Here is a 13767-nt window from a genome sequence, read left to right on the forward strand (position 1 = left end):
TTCAACACGATTGTTACTACAAGCATAAACCCTAGTTTCAAGAATACTAGCCTTAGTCTTTAGGCTCATCACTTTCTTCCTTACTTCTTCCCTTTGAATGGTCGCATATACTCAAGAGAAGGAAGAGAGCTCAGAGTTCATAAGAATGTGGCTTCTAATATCTTCAAACTATGGACCCAAACTTGCCAAAAGTTGAAAGATCTTATCCTCCTCGACTCTCTTGATTAAATAGTAGCATTAGTGGTATGAGGACAATAAACATCAAGCTCATTCCACATGCTTGTCAGGCTACCAAGGTGTTGAAAAAAAGGTTTCCCTTCTTGTTGTAAACTTGAGACGTCTTTCTTGAGCTGAAAGACATGTGCAACATTATTGTCATTGCCATACATTTCTTTGACTTGGTTCCATATATGATTTTGAATAGCTGAAGATTTTAGCAATTCTACGCTCTATGGAATTAAGCAACCTAGACATGATCAATTGGTTTTTACACAACAACGACTCATAGGCAAGAGAGGTGGTTTCATGCACCTCAATAGCTCCACTGACATAACCTTGCTTGGATCTTCTTCCTAGTGAAAAAGAACTAGCACGAGCCCAGGGAAGATAATTGAATTCTTTCAACAAGACAGAATTGAGGCGTTGGTTGGGATTAACTACAACGTCAAATTGAACTAATGCAGCCAAGGAGCTTTCATCTTCAAATGAATTTTCTTCAGCCATTTTGGCATGAAGAGAAAAGAAACATAGTTAAAATAACAACAGAGTCAAGAATTTAGGATTCCCGCTCTTATAACATGTTAAATTTTTTAGGTGTATATTACATATTTTAACCATTTTTCATGAAGGTGACTTATATAGGAGGAAAGAATGAGGGAAACATTCAACCCATTCCGATAATCACTCCTTAAATTACTCCTAATCTATTTACAATAACAAGAAGAACATGGTTTCTTAATTGAAGGTTAAACACAACATAAAAAGATATGTTGGACAACATACTAAACCCTAGCCTTGTACTAGGTAAACGCCTAAACCGTAAAGGACAATGACTAATGAGTGATTTGTATCAATGAGACTCCCAATAGCCTCCAATTTCCAATAGATAAAATGTGAACTAGAGAGGATGGGGGCCTTATGACCTAAACATCTAAATTAGGGGTGGTTCGATATGGGATCCTAAATCGAAAGTGGGATCCCAAATCCCAAACCGAAAATTTTCGGGCCGGGAATTTGAAGACCAATCCCGAACCGAAATTTCGGTATTCCCAATTTTCAGGATTCCCGAAATGTTTTCGGTATTTCGGGATGGATCGGGATTGGATTTTTGGTTTTAGGCTTTTGGGTTGAAATTTGAGTTTTTTTTTTATGTGGACTAAAATTTGGGTTTTTGGCCTAAAATTTTGTTCTCCAATTTCATATCAACTGAAATTTAGGTTTTTTTACCTCATATTAATTTGAATTTCATACCTAATGAAATACCAATTCATTCATACCAAGTTAAATTGGTGTTCCATACTACTTAATTGTATACTTCTATGTCTGATATAATCTACTATCAAACCATTTAAATTCAATATTCAAATTGCATGCAACCAAAATAAATAAATATATATATATATATTTTCGGATTGATTCGGGATTTCCGAACCATTAAATATGTAATCTTGATTGCCGTTCCAGCCCTACTAAATGCATCCCTCTCTTACAATGCGAAACCCAACCGGCTGCAAAATTAGATTGACATGGAATCCACCACACGCTAATCGAATGAAAGTGATGAGTGAGAAAGATGGCCTAATCTCCTTTGTTAAAGTCACCATTGATGCAGCTAATATCTCCTTTCTTAAAGTCACCATTGATGCAGCTAATCAGCTCTAGAGAATCTGATTCAAAGGCCACACCCTGGAAATTGTTATCGTTCGCTGAAATGACAGTAAGTAGAGCTGCCTTAGCTTCAGTTTGGTTAGCAGAAGAAGACAAATAAGGTTTGGATGCACCCGCAATAATAGAGCCGCTGGAGGTATGGAAAAAAACTCCCGAACCACATTCATGGTTTTCCCTTGACCAGGCTCCATCAAAATTAGCCTTTATCATGCCAAGCGGGGGATGAGACCAGGAGAGGTGGTGAAGGGTTGTAGTTCGGAAAAGGTAACATCATAACCCTCAGGCCTTGAAATTGCTTGGAGGAAATCCGAAACAGCTCAAGAACCTTTGCATCTTGATTTCCATGTTTCCCAGCACATGAAAGAATATGTAGTGGTATATACCCAAGCTTGATTATTAGAAAGGTATCTATGATGTACTCACATTAATTAATCACTAAGAAATTAGGTGCAGGAACTATGATGTACTCTACTGTCATTTTTTGGACTTGCAAAAATAGAATCAACAACTTTTTGTTTAGCTAATGAAAAAACTTAAAATTCCTTTTTGGAGTTGGAAATCAAAGGACAATATCACCACCCGCATCGATGATCCAAAACCATAATTGACATAATATTATGGATATATCCTTAATTGAAAGGCACATCGTTAATCCACGTCATTTAGGTCCTGCCTGGCCTCGATGATAAATTTTCAATGAATTACCTTAATCGTAATGAGCGAATAAAATAATAATGGACAAACGGTCTAACATATACAATTTTAATGTTGTGCATTTTGTCTTCTTTTTTTGTTTTTTCTGAACAATGCATTTTGTCATGTTAATTGTATACAATATAGAATAGACAAAAAATAAATAAATAAATAGATGACGATATAAAGACTTGAAAAAATCACACAATCATTCACCAAAGTAAACAAAAATCAAACAAATTGAATAAAATTTCAAGTCCCAAGTGACAAATTGTTTCGTGGGTTTATGCCGATGAGGAATCCAAACAAATAGACAAACAGTGGGCCCACTAAGAAAATGACTCCATCATCCATCCAACGTCTCCCGCACTGCCCACGTGGCACATTTCACTCCTCTCCCCTCGGATCCTGCGTTATCTCCAAAACGCCTCCAGTAATTCGGACAACAAGAACACTCAATCATCACTCTCTCTTTCACTCGAATCCCGAGAAATCAAGCAAAACATGAATCCCAAATCAGTTATCTGTTTGCTGCTCCATTCGGCGGCGCTCTGGTTGTGTACGGCGGTGGCCCACGACGGCTCCAGCATCGTCTTCACCACGCTTGGCCGATTAGACTACAACTTCGACATCTTCACCCTCCCGATTCGGGGCCCACCGTCCTCCACCACCGAAACCCAAATCACAGACGGCAAATCCGTCAATTTCAACGGCCACTTCCCCAACAAAACCCGAATCCAATCCCCCACGCGCTCCGACCCCTACCTCCAGCTCATCTACGTCACCGAAAGAAACGGCTTCTCCAACATATTCTACGACGCCGTTTATCTCAATTCCCCGACGGCGAGCAGCGGAAGACGGTCCACTCTTGAAGTATCGGAGCGGGTTCAGGTCCCCCTGTTAAGTTTGGAGCAGGGGCAGAATCGTCTTTCCATGAAGGACAGGCCGACTTTGACGGGGGATTATTTGGTTTACGTCTCCACTCACGAGGACTCGGGTGTGCCAAGGACGAGTTCCGTCGCGGTGTACTCGACGCACCTGGACTCGAGTGTGACTCGGAGGCTCACTCCTCGCGGCGACGCTGACTTCAGTCCCTCCGTGTCACCGTCCGGAATCTGGACGGCGGTCGCTTCGTACGGACCGAGAGGCTGGACCGGCGAGGTCGAGGACCTGAGTACGGACATCTACGTGTTTTTGACTGGGGACGGGACTAGGCGAGTCAAGGTGGTCGAGCACGGTGGCTGGCCGAGTTGGGTCGACGATTCGACGATTTACTTTCACAGAAGAGGCGAGGATCAGTGGTGGAGTGTTTACAGGGCAATTTTACCGAGAGAGGGTCCGAGCTCCACCAAGTCGGTGGTGGTTCAGCGAGTCACTCCGCCGGGTCTCCACGCGTTCACACCCGCCACGTCACCAGGGAACCACGACTTCATCGCCTTGGCGACCAGAAGACCCACCTCGAGCTTTCGCCACGTGGAGCTTTTCGACCTGGTGAGGAATGAATTCAAGGAGCTCACTCGGCACGTCTCCCCCCAAACCCACCACTTCAACCCGTTCATCTCGCCCGATTCGAGTCGGGTCGGGTACCACAAGTGCAGAAGCAACGGAAACAAACAAGAAGGGTCCAAGCTTTTTCTTCAAAACATCCACAGCCCAATCCCGAACCTGTCAATCCTGAGAATCGACGGTTCGTTTCCTTCGGTTTCACCCGGGGGTGATCTCATCGCTTACGTGAACTTCCCGGGTGTGTATGTTGTGAACCGGGACGGTTCGAACCGGCACCAGGTATATCCCGGAAACGCCTTCTCGACCTCGTGGGACCCGGTCCGCAAGGGCGTCTTATACACGGGGGCCGGACTGGAGTTTGCACCTGAGAGCGCCGAGGTGGATATCATTGCCATCACCATTAATGATGTTGACGGAGCGACCTTTAAGAAGTTGACCACAAATGGGAAAAATAATGCTTTCCCTTCACCCTCACCAGACGGAAAACAAATCGTGTTCCGGTCGGGTCGTACGGGTCATAAGAACTTGTACATAATGGACGTTGAAGTTGGCGAGAGTGGCGGGCTCTACAGGTTAACGGAAGGTCCATGGACGGACACAATGTGTAATTGGTCTCCAGACGGAAATTGGATTGCGTTTGCATCGGACCGAGAGGACCCGGGTAGCGGGAGCTTCGAATTGTACGTGATTCGCCCGAACGGAACCGGGCTCCGGAAAGTGATCCAAAGCGGGACGGGCGGGCGGACCAACCACCCGTGGTTCAGCCCGGATAGTAAGAGCCTAGTCTTCACTTCAGACTATAGGGCCATATCAGCTGAGCCCATCTCAAACCCACATCACTACCAGCCATATGGTGAGATCTTTACGGTGAAATTGGACGGCTCTGATCTTAAGAGGCTGACACAAAATTCTTATGAGGATGGGACACCGGTGTGGGTCCCCCATTTCATTAAGCCCACGGACGTAGAGTGGCCCATCGATAGGCCTGGGTGTGAGTTTGAGGACTTGCACTGGCTCAATGAGGTTCCTAGCTACGGTGTCCTGAACATGCATCAATGTGGTGTGTAATTACAACAGCTTTGCTCACTTGCACATTTTATTTCACGTGTGAAGGGTTGAGATTTAAATAAATCTCATTTAGTTAAATCTTAATCATGTGAAAGAAAATGTGTTCTGGTTTTATTACTACTACTGTTATGACTCTAGTTTTAATCCATGTAAGAAGAAACAAATCCGCATATTCCATACCGTCTTTGTTATGTACACGGTGATTGTAAACAAAGTCACTTTTAAATTCGCCAAGATGAGAAGATGTTGGAAGTTAAGACGATGAATTTCTATTAACCACAAGGGTCAAATTTTCTTCCATCTAGAAGTAAATTTTGGGATAAAACCCCCAATAGAACAAGGAAAAGTAAATTACCAATTACCATGCACATAGCTAAGGCTTGCTCCAACATCAAAGATTCCCAGATAAAGTAAAAAACAAGGAAAAATTTACATGGCATGGCTTGAAACTAGCTCTGCTGGCTGCTGCTACACAAGTTAAGTCACCAGAAACCTCCCATCCAACAAGAACATTGGAGTCGAAATGTAAATGTCTCCGATCCAGCGCCATTAAGTTTGGTACTTTGAAGGGATTGTTGGCGGGCAGTGCAGCTTCGCGACGTATTTGTACTGCGACAGAAATCAACAATAATAAATGTTATTTACACATGAACAAGTAGGCATGTGAGAGAGAGAGAGAGAGAGAGAGAGAGAGAGAGGTTGAATGTTTGATAAATTTTGCTTATACCTTATGCTGACTGTATTTCTCTCTGATAGCAGGTAAACTAGAAGTCTGGCTATCGCAACACAAGCGATGAAGAGCATTGATGCAGTCGAGCAAATCAGATGGCTGGTAGAGCGTGTAATGATGCAAGGTGGCATTCTGTTTCCGAAAACAACAGATGGAAACAGAAAAGAATGGATGGATAAGTGTATGTTGTATTGGAGTTTAATGAGTAAACTCGTATAAAATATTAACAGGACACTTACCCACGGTCTCTTCGAAGGAAGAAGTATGTAGTTGGCCAGGAAAATCGCAGAAGCAGCTATAAGTGATGGAGCATAACAAAGCATGCTGTACTCGAGAAGGGATAATTCCGCAATGTAGTTTGCTAAGCACTCCAACTGCATCGACGTAACCTAGTAATACAGAAATAAAATCAGCACAAAGAACCAATGTTTCTAATAGAAGTAAACAAACAGACGAACGGGACATTTGAAAACTCCAAAAGTACCTCATTGGCCCCTTGAGCAGCACGCAAGAATCGCCTTAAGAAACATTTAGTTGTTGGGGCTGTCATTTCAAACTTCAAGTAATTCAAAACATCGGATTCCATTTGCAAAACCTGCAGCAATGAAAGTTTATGTTTATGTAGCTTAGAAAGGTACGAGTAACTCACGGAATAATCTTCTAAAATCCAGAGTTCAGCAGAAGCAGGATGAAAACCAACCTCATCTTTGAAATATGTGTTGTCAGTAATGTAACAAAATTCTTCCACCTGCGGTGCACATATCTGTTCATATTTGCTGAAATGTAAATAATTTTTCTTGTCAGTAATTCAAAACTGGTGATCATGAGAACAAAGAGAGAAATAATAACATAACACACTACAAATCGGGGGCATAAATTCTTACGATGCAATCATCATACAGGCAACACCGAGTAACTGTAATCGTTGCCTATTCATTGGATTCCCCGAAAGATATCGATCTACATAGTTCACAGTGAGATATAATGTATCAGGTACAAGCCTGTATTCTTCAGCCACCTGCAGTTGGAATTAGAAATTTAGCCTCACAGGATTGAAAGTAAACATTTGAAAAACATACAGATATAAGACAATGGAAAAAGGTGATCAAGTACACCCTTGAATAACATGTCTATACTAAATATGTGACGCTTCAAGAAACATCATTTACCTCCACAAGCCAATCAATTAGTATAGCGCGCATGCTGGGATTGATGTCTTTCTGAGTTTTCTCCATGAAATCTGTAGCAGGCCTTTTCTTCACCTAAAGTCCATGGTAATTGAGCATACATCAGACACAGATAAATCAAAACCAATAAGACAGTGGACTTCAAGTACAAATCCAGAAGCTTTGATTATATGCGCATATACGTGCCAGAAGAAACTGTATGTAAAGTTTTCTGCAAAACATAAAAGTTCCAACAACATTGTATTTTATAGTGTCAGAGATATGTCACAAACCTCAGATGAGCGCAAGTGCTTATAAATATCGCAAGCAAATGTTGCACAAAGCTGTGGATCCATGAAATTGTTATCCAGATCAACAACTTTATCATCTTCCAACTCCGCAAGTACTTCTCTTTTGCAGCCAATCCCTGAAAGCAGAAACAAAGCAAAAATGGATTATTATAGTTCAAAATGATGGACTTAAATATAAGGGGCCAGGCAAAGGGAAATTCAAAATTTTGCTTAAATATGCCACCTGTTGTTTCCGCATTGTCTGAAATGTAGAGGTTGCTGAATGTCTTCCGGTTAATAGAATCAATTGCAGGAACATCATTGTTGTCGATGTACTCAATGTCCGGACTCTTAAAAGAATCGCAAGTTGACATTGTCTCGTCCATAGAAACTGAGTTGCCATCCGATTTACTTGGAGAAACATCCATGCTGCACGGGGCAGGTATAGCGAAAGTGCTAGGGACATTGCTAGGAGCAGCTTCCTCCCTTCTCGGGCAAGATGTAACCTTTGGAAGAACAGGTACATTTGGTTTAACACAGAAGGGTGCAGGCGGGTTACTCGCTGACACGCCTTTATTACCAGTGCAAGCAGGAGGTCCCCTTTTCACTTTGGCAATCTTATTTGTGGATGGTACCTTAAGATATGAAATCAATTGATCAAATTCGGGAAACATTAACGGTTAAGACCAAGTGAAACTTCAAATTACATGTATGCGGATTTTGTTCAATGCAATTAGCAGTAAGAAGGGGAAGTAAAATCTTCTGAAATTTTTCTTCCTATCATTTACAGGCACACATCCAGCATGTAAAATAGGACGATTAGAAGATCGAACGAGATAGAAATACACACGAACCGAGCCATCACTTCAAGTACTAAGCATTTTTATCTTGCTATTAATCCAAATACTAGTAAACTTTAAGAAAACAACAGAGATAAAAAGTACAGAGATATACATCAGTCAATGCATAAAAAACAAAAATTCAAAATTTACAATCTATTTCCTTTGAAACATTTTATCACAAACCGAAAATACAAAAAGCGAAACCAATTATTAGCACATACCAAAGCGCACGATGATCCTCCTGAGCTCCGTAGACCATTGTTAGGCACACTGTTCCTATTCGTCAGGTTACTAAGAGGCGCACGCTTCTTTCCCAAATGCGGTTCAGCTGCCACAGCCTTCCCACCATTCCCCGATGCCGAAGACGAGGATGACAAAGCCTGCCGTTTCGCCAAGGATGAGGGGAACGCCGAACGACGGTTCTGGTTCGACATTTCGGATCAAACCCAATTCAAATTTTTAGTCCAAGAAGCTCAGACCCAAGAAAGAAAAAAAGGGGCTTCTTGGGGAGAGAGAGAGAGAGAGAGAGAGAGAGAGAGACTTTTTGTGGCGCTGTGGTTTTCAGCAGAGAAAGTGCGAGGGAGACTGATGTGTGAGAATTTGAGTTAATTATACTTTTCAGGCGGGGAGATTGGATAATTTGAATTGGGAGACGATCTGGGCCGTCCGTTTGGCTCGGTATTCGTTAGGAGCGGACAAGGGTGGGACCACGTGAGTTTTGAAACTTAGACTTTTTGTTTTATTCGGATGAGCCTGATTCGTCCGTTATTTGCGATGTATGTCACAGGCTGTCGATTTTAGGTTTGTTTGTGCTTTTTGAAAATTCAAATTCAAACGGTCGTCAAGGCTTCAACCCTACAAAATAAAATGACCTAATTCGCCATGTCATAGACGTGAAACAGTGTACCGGATTTCTCTCTTTGTCGCAACAATTTAATTTGTGTACGGTCTCCAAATTCAAATTGTAGATCCATTTAATTAGGATGGTGTATTGTCTGACACAATAGAAAACATGATTCAAAACAAACATGAGATTAATAGGTTTGATTGAAGCTGAACGATAGACCAGTGTGAATAAACTCATAATAGTCTGGAGGCGAATATGACCTTAATTGATAATCAGTTTATACTTGATGGTTCCATGCGTACATGTCGAATTTTTGGTATGAGAATTGTATATACCATAATGAAAAAGCTTTACAAGTTACAATGAGATATATATGAGATTAAGGGAGTGCATGGACTGACAAGCAACACACCTCACCCCTTCTCCTCAAATCAAGCCCTAAATTAGGGGCCTGAAACACCAATTACAAGAAACAATCAGCTACTCTAAGCCCCAGTTTGGGGTTGAGGTGATTTTAAAAAAAGCTCGTATGAAAAAAAGCTGGAAGTGTTTTTGGTGTTTGGTAAACTTAAAAAAAATGGCTTATTTTGGAAGCTGCTGTGAGAATAAGCTGAAATCAAAGGAAAAAGCTGAAGCTGCAATTTGTAGCTTTGGAAAACTGGCTTTTTTTCAAAGCACACAGAACTACAGTGCTCCTTTAATGAAAAGATCCACTATCAGACTGCTTTTTTTTTCAAAAGCACTTTTACAAAAAAGTTTACCAAACACTCTGCTGATTTATTTCACAGCCGCTTATTCTCACAGCACAGCCGCTTATTCTCACAGCAGCTTTTTTTCAAAGCACAGCAATACCAAACCAGCCCTAAATCATAGAAAATGTGGTAATCACAACTCACAACTAGACACTTACAAGGAGATATAAAGGCAACTTTATAGCCTTAACCTCATTAGGTAAAGCCTTAACCTCATTAGGTTTTTTTAAGTAGAGATGAGAGAACACAATCTCTCTCTCTCTCTCTAAGACCATCTCCAACCCTTGGGCTAAAAGCTAAATTTTTTAGCCCGGAAAATTTGGCTTTTAGCCCAGAAATATCTTTTCTACTCCAACCCTTATGGCCTAAAATTTTAGCCCGGAATTATTAAAGAATGAACTTAGGCTAATTTTTTTCTTAAATCAATTTAAAAAATAAAAAATAAATATGTAGATTATTGTAAATTAATTTTATGAACATTTTAATCTAAAAAAATTTAAATTCCGATAAATATTGAAAAATCATTAAATTTTTCACAAAGCAAGCTACTTTCACCAACCTTTAAACTTTCACCAACCGTTCATCTTTCACCAACCGTTCAACTCCAAACTTTCAACTTTCACCAACCGTTCAACACCAAACTTTCAACTTTCACCAACCGTTCAACACAAATTTTTCAACTTTTACCAACCGTTCATCAATCATCCTCTATATAAACACAGGTCCAATATTAGTTGATCACACAATCTTTCAACCTTCAATCATCCTCTATATTCACCAATCTTTCAACTTTCAAAGAGTTTTTGTTTCCTAAAAATTCTCAATATCTCATCAATGGGTGATAGAAGCAGGCGTAGCAGGGCAATGGAGATGGCACAATACCAAGCAAGGCTTGACATTGAGGATTTAGAATTGATCAACACCGAAGCTGAACTTGTAAACTCGTTTATGCAATATGAGCACCATGGCGAATCTAGCCATCGTGGTTCTGTCACGGGATGTTCATTCGTGCAGCGTGATAGAGAAGAGTGTCATGACCAAATGATGAAAGATTATTTCATTGAGCGGCCGAAATTTCCTGATCATGATTTTCGGAGGCGGTTTCGGATGAGGAGAGAGCTTTTTGAAGGCATCTTGAACGCAGTTGTCAATCATGACCACTACTTTACAAGGAAGATAGATGCCGTAGGCCGACAAAGTCTATCACCTCATCAAAAGCTCACATCTGCATTTCGAATGCTAGCTAATGGGTGCTCTGCTGACTCAACTGACGAATATTGCCGACTTGCGGAGAGTACTGCTATTGAGAACCTGAAGCGCTTCTGTCAAGCAATTCAAGTCATCTATGGAGCCACATACCTCCGCAAGCCAACTCGTGAAGACTTGAAAAGGCTTCTACGCAAGGTAGACAAAAGAGGCTTCCCGGGCATGATAGGAAGTCTCGATTGTATGCATTGGGAGTGGAAGAATTGTCCTACTGGTTGGGCTAGCTAATTCAAGGGCCGTCATAACAAGCCAACCATCGTGCTGGAGGCTGTGGCATCTTACGACACATGGATTTGGCATGCATTCTTCGGCTCTCCCGGATCAAACAACGATATCAACGTTCTTTGGTCTTCTCCTCTGTTCGATGAGGTTGTGAATGGATGGGCACCAGAATTTCAATACAAGGTAAATGGTAATATGTATGAGCTAGGTTACTACCTAACTGATGGTATTTATCCTAGTTGGTCTACCTTTGTCAAAAGTTTTTCTCATCCCGATAGTGCAAAGAAGAAATTATTTTCGCAGAGGCAAGAGTCTTACAGGAAGGATGTGGAGAGAGCATTCGGGATCTTACAAGCTCGATGGGCCATTGTTAGAGGGCCTGCACGATTTTGGCAACCCGAAGACCTCCATTCAATCATGATGACATGCATAATTTTGCACAATATGATTGTGGAAGATGAGTACATCGAATTTGAAGAAGATTCAAACGAAGATGTGGATGATGACCAACCAACACATGCGAGAGCTATTGCAAGAGATGTTGAATATCTCGCTCCAACCACATATGAGACCCGACATGATAGGGTCACCTTGGGTGAGTATATGAGACGTTTAAATAGAATTCAAGCTCCTCAAATTCATGACACACTCCGCAAGGATTTGGTTGAGCATGTGTGGCGCCGAGAAAGTGAACGTTGATGATGTTGGTTGAGCATTTATGTAATAATTTTAAGTGTACTATGTTGTTATTTGTCTACTACGTTGGATAATTTATTGAATGGAGGTTGAAATAATAAGTACAATAATTATTGAAGACATCTAGATTAAATAGAAACAATAATAATAAGACATAAATTTAATAAAGTACATAAACCACATAATAAACAACATAATAAACAACATAAACTTAATACAAACGACATCATAATAAACAACATAAACTTAATACAAACAACAATTAATAAACTTAATTAATAAAGCACATAATTCATACACTACATAAACTTAACAATCATATCCACCATCTTCACTTGGTGATGGACTTCGTTGAAATGTTGGGATATAGGGTTCAGAGGATTCATCATCTTGAAACATACTCCTTGAGGCAGACTTTCGCATAATTTCCTTTTGCTTATTACGTAAGAACTTCTTCCTCTCTGGAGTGTATTTGCTGAGGTCCTTCATCATGAATTCAATTTCAAACCTATTTTCCTCCCTATCCGAGATTTCCTTCATTTGCAAACTCAATCGGGCCGCTTCTTCTTGGCGAGCGCTATGAGTTTCGTGCAATTTTGCAATTCCGGTAGCAAAGTCTCCACTCGTCAAATCTTGGGACTTCCCTTTTCTCTTTGCTTCCTTTTGCTTATCTCTTCCCGGGGGCCTTGCTAAAGAAGGAGATGGGGTCATTTCATCGACACCTTCATCGCCACCTTCATTTCTCGGTGCGGCTTCACGTTGAAATAATCTTCCCCATTGTTGGTCTGCATCGGTTGCCCACCTTGGACAATCCTTGAGGACGTCCCAAGCATGTTGCAACTTAAAAACTTGATTTTTTGGTGTTACTCTTGTCTTGTAAATTTCCATTGCTTTGTCACCCTATGCAAAAAATACATAAAAATAATTAGTTGCAAAATAATATTATGTACATGACAAATAAAATATCAAGAAAAAAACTCACAATTTCTATGGCGCTCCTTCCACTAGGCATGCCAACCATGGCTCTCTCTAAGCTTCCCTTCCATAAAGTGCATGCTTTGTTGATAGTCTTCCACCGATCATAAACACCACCACAGTCTCGCCCGCTACCGTTGCAGTTTTCTTGAAACTTTGCAATGATTTTATCCCATAAAACCTTTTTATTTTGATTTGTGCCAACTGCACCATCTTCACTAACAGAAACCCATGCCAAGCATAAAGAAACATCTTCCTCAAAGGTCCAATTACGACCTCTAACATGCTCTCTTGCCATGTTGAACAATTTGGAAATGGAAAGAAATGATAGAAAGATAAATTGGAAGAATTGTAGGAGAAAATTGAATTTTGTGTGGATGTTTGAACAAATACATAGGTATTTATAGAGTTTTTGGGTAAATTTTGTGTTAAATAAATTTATTTAATTATTTTAGCCATTGGATTTTAATTTGGGCCGTTAGATCTTTTTTTTACCGTTAGATTTGAGTATATTCAATCTCAACCATTGGATTCAATGTATTTTAAAGTAACATATTTTTTAAAAATAAAGTTTGAATCTGGACCGTTGGATCAACCAACGGTCCTTAATTGCTGCCCGTCTGATTTTGAAAAGAGCCGTTGGGCTCGGATGAGTGGCCGACAAGGCCTGAAGCTGGGCCCCCTTCCTGTCGGGCTCCGGTTGCAAGTTGGGGGCGTGGGGCGCGTGCGCGAGTCCACGGGCCGAGAGTGGCCCAAAATTGGGCGAGTCCATGCAGCTGGGGGGGGAATTTGGCCCAACTTTAGCATTCCCCTTTTAGCCCAATATT

General features: G+C 40.9%; 4 protein-coding genes across 4 annotated transcripts; 2 read left to right on the plus strand and 2 right to left on the minus strand.

The window, feature by feature from the left end:
• Positions 1-2633: 2633 nt before the first annotated feature.
• Positions 2634-5364, plus strand: LOC103401727 (uncharacterized). Its single transcript, XM_070813165.1, has one exon. The coding sequence runs from the start codon at positions 3085-3087 to the stop codon at positions 5152-5154; it is 2070 nt and encodes a 689-aa protein (XP_070669266.1). The 5' UTR covers positions 2634-3084; the 3' UTR covers positions 5155-5364.
• Positions 5365-5400: 36 nt separating this feature from the next.
• LOC103416141 (cyclin-A1-1-like) lies at positions 5401-8795 on the minus strand. The gene is made up of 10 exons (XM_029094799.2): positions 8404-8795; positions 7585-7975; positions 7344-7477; positions 7054-7146; positions 6769-6902; positions 6585-6660; positions 6369-6479; positions 6124-6273; positions 5882-6016; positions 5401-5763 (listed from the first exon to the last, which is right to left on the minus strand). The coding sequence occupies exons 1-10, from the start codon at positions 8614-8616 to the stop codon at positions 5704-5706; spliced, it is 1497 nt and encodes a 498-aa protein (XP_028950632.2). The 5' UTR covers positions 8617-8795; the 3' UTR covers positions 5401-5703.
• A 1820-nt stretch (positions 8796-10615) lies between these two features.
• LOC114826323 (uncharacterized) lies at positions 10616-11968 on the plus strand. Its single transcript, XM_070812960.1, has 2 exons — positions 10616-11185; positions 11282-11968. The coding sequence occupies exons 1-2, from the start codon at positions 10616-10618 to the stop codon at positions 11966-11968; spliced, it is 1257 nt and encodes a 418-aa protein (XP_070669061.1).
• A 301-nt stretch (positions 11969-12269) lies between these two features.
• LOC139192060 (uncharacterized) lies at positions 12270-13044 on the minus strand. Its single transcript, XM_070813199.1, has 2 exons — positions 12948-13044; positions 12270-12865 (listed from the first exon to the last, which is right to left on the minus strand). The coding sequence occupies exons 1-2, from the start codon at positions 12984-12986 to the stop codon at positions 12275-12277; spliced, it is 630 nt and encodes a 209-aa protein (XP_070669300.1). The 5' UTR covers positions 12987-13044; the 3' UTR covers positions 12270-12274.
• Between the last annotated feature and the right edge of the window lie 723 nt (positions 13045-13767).

The sequence above is a fragment of the Malus domestica genome, chromosome 15 (assembly GCF_042453785.1).
Source record: "Malus domestica chromosome 15, GDT2T_hap1".
Lineage (NCBI taxonomy): Eukaryota > Viridiplantae > Streptophyta > Magnoliopsida > Rosales > Rosaceae > Malus > Malus domestica.

What these genes read in the sequence shown, in the direction of transcription:
- LOC103401727 (XM_070813165.1), top strand. Translation starts at nt 3,085, where the DNA reads ATGAATCCCAAATCAGTTATCTGTTTGCTGCTCCATTCGGCGGCGCTC.
- LOC114826323 (XM_070812960.1), top strand. Translation starts at nt 10,616, where the DNA reads ATGGGTGATAGAAGCAGGCGTAGCAGGGCAATGGAGATGGCACAATAC. An exon ending in TGAAAAGGCTTCTACGCAAG is followed by an intron (nt 11,186 to 11,281) that starts GTAGACAAAAGA and finishes AGCTAATTCAAG; the next exon opens with GGCCGTCATAACAAGCCAAC.
- LOC139192060 (XM_070813199.1), bottom strand. Translation starts at nt 12,986, where the DNA reads ATGGTTGGCATGCCTAGTGGAAGGAGCGCCATAGAAATT. An exon ending in GAAGGAGCGCCATAGAAATT is followed by an intron (nt 12,866 to 12,947) that starts GTGAGTTTTTTT and finishes TTTTTTGCATAG; the next exon opens with GGTGACAAAGCAATGGAAAT.
- LOC103416141 (XM_029094799.2), bottom strand. Translation starts at nt 8,616, where the DNA reads ATGTCGAACCAGAACCGTCGTTCGGCGTTCCCCTCATCCTTGGCGAAA. An exon ending in AGCACTTGCGCTCATCTGAG is followed by an intron (nt 7,147 to 7,343) that starts GTTTGTGACATA and finishes CATGGACTTTAG; the next exon opens with GTGAAGAAAAGGCCTGCTAC. An exon ending in AGAAATACAGTCAGCATAAG is followed by an intron (nt 5,764 to 5,881) that starts GTATAAGCAAAA and finishes TTTCTGTCGCAG; the next exon opens with TACAAATACGTCGCGAAGCT.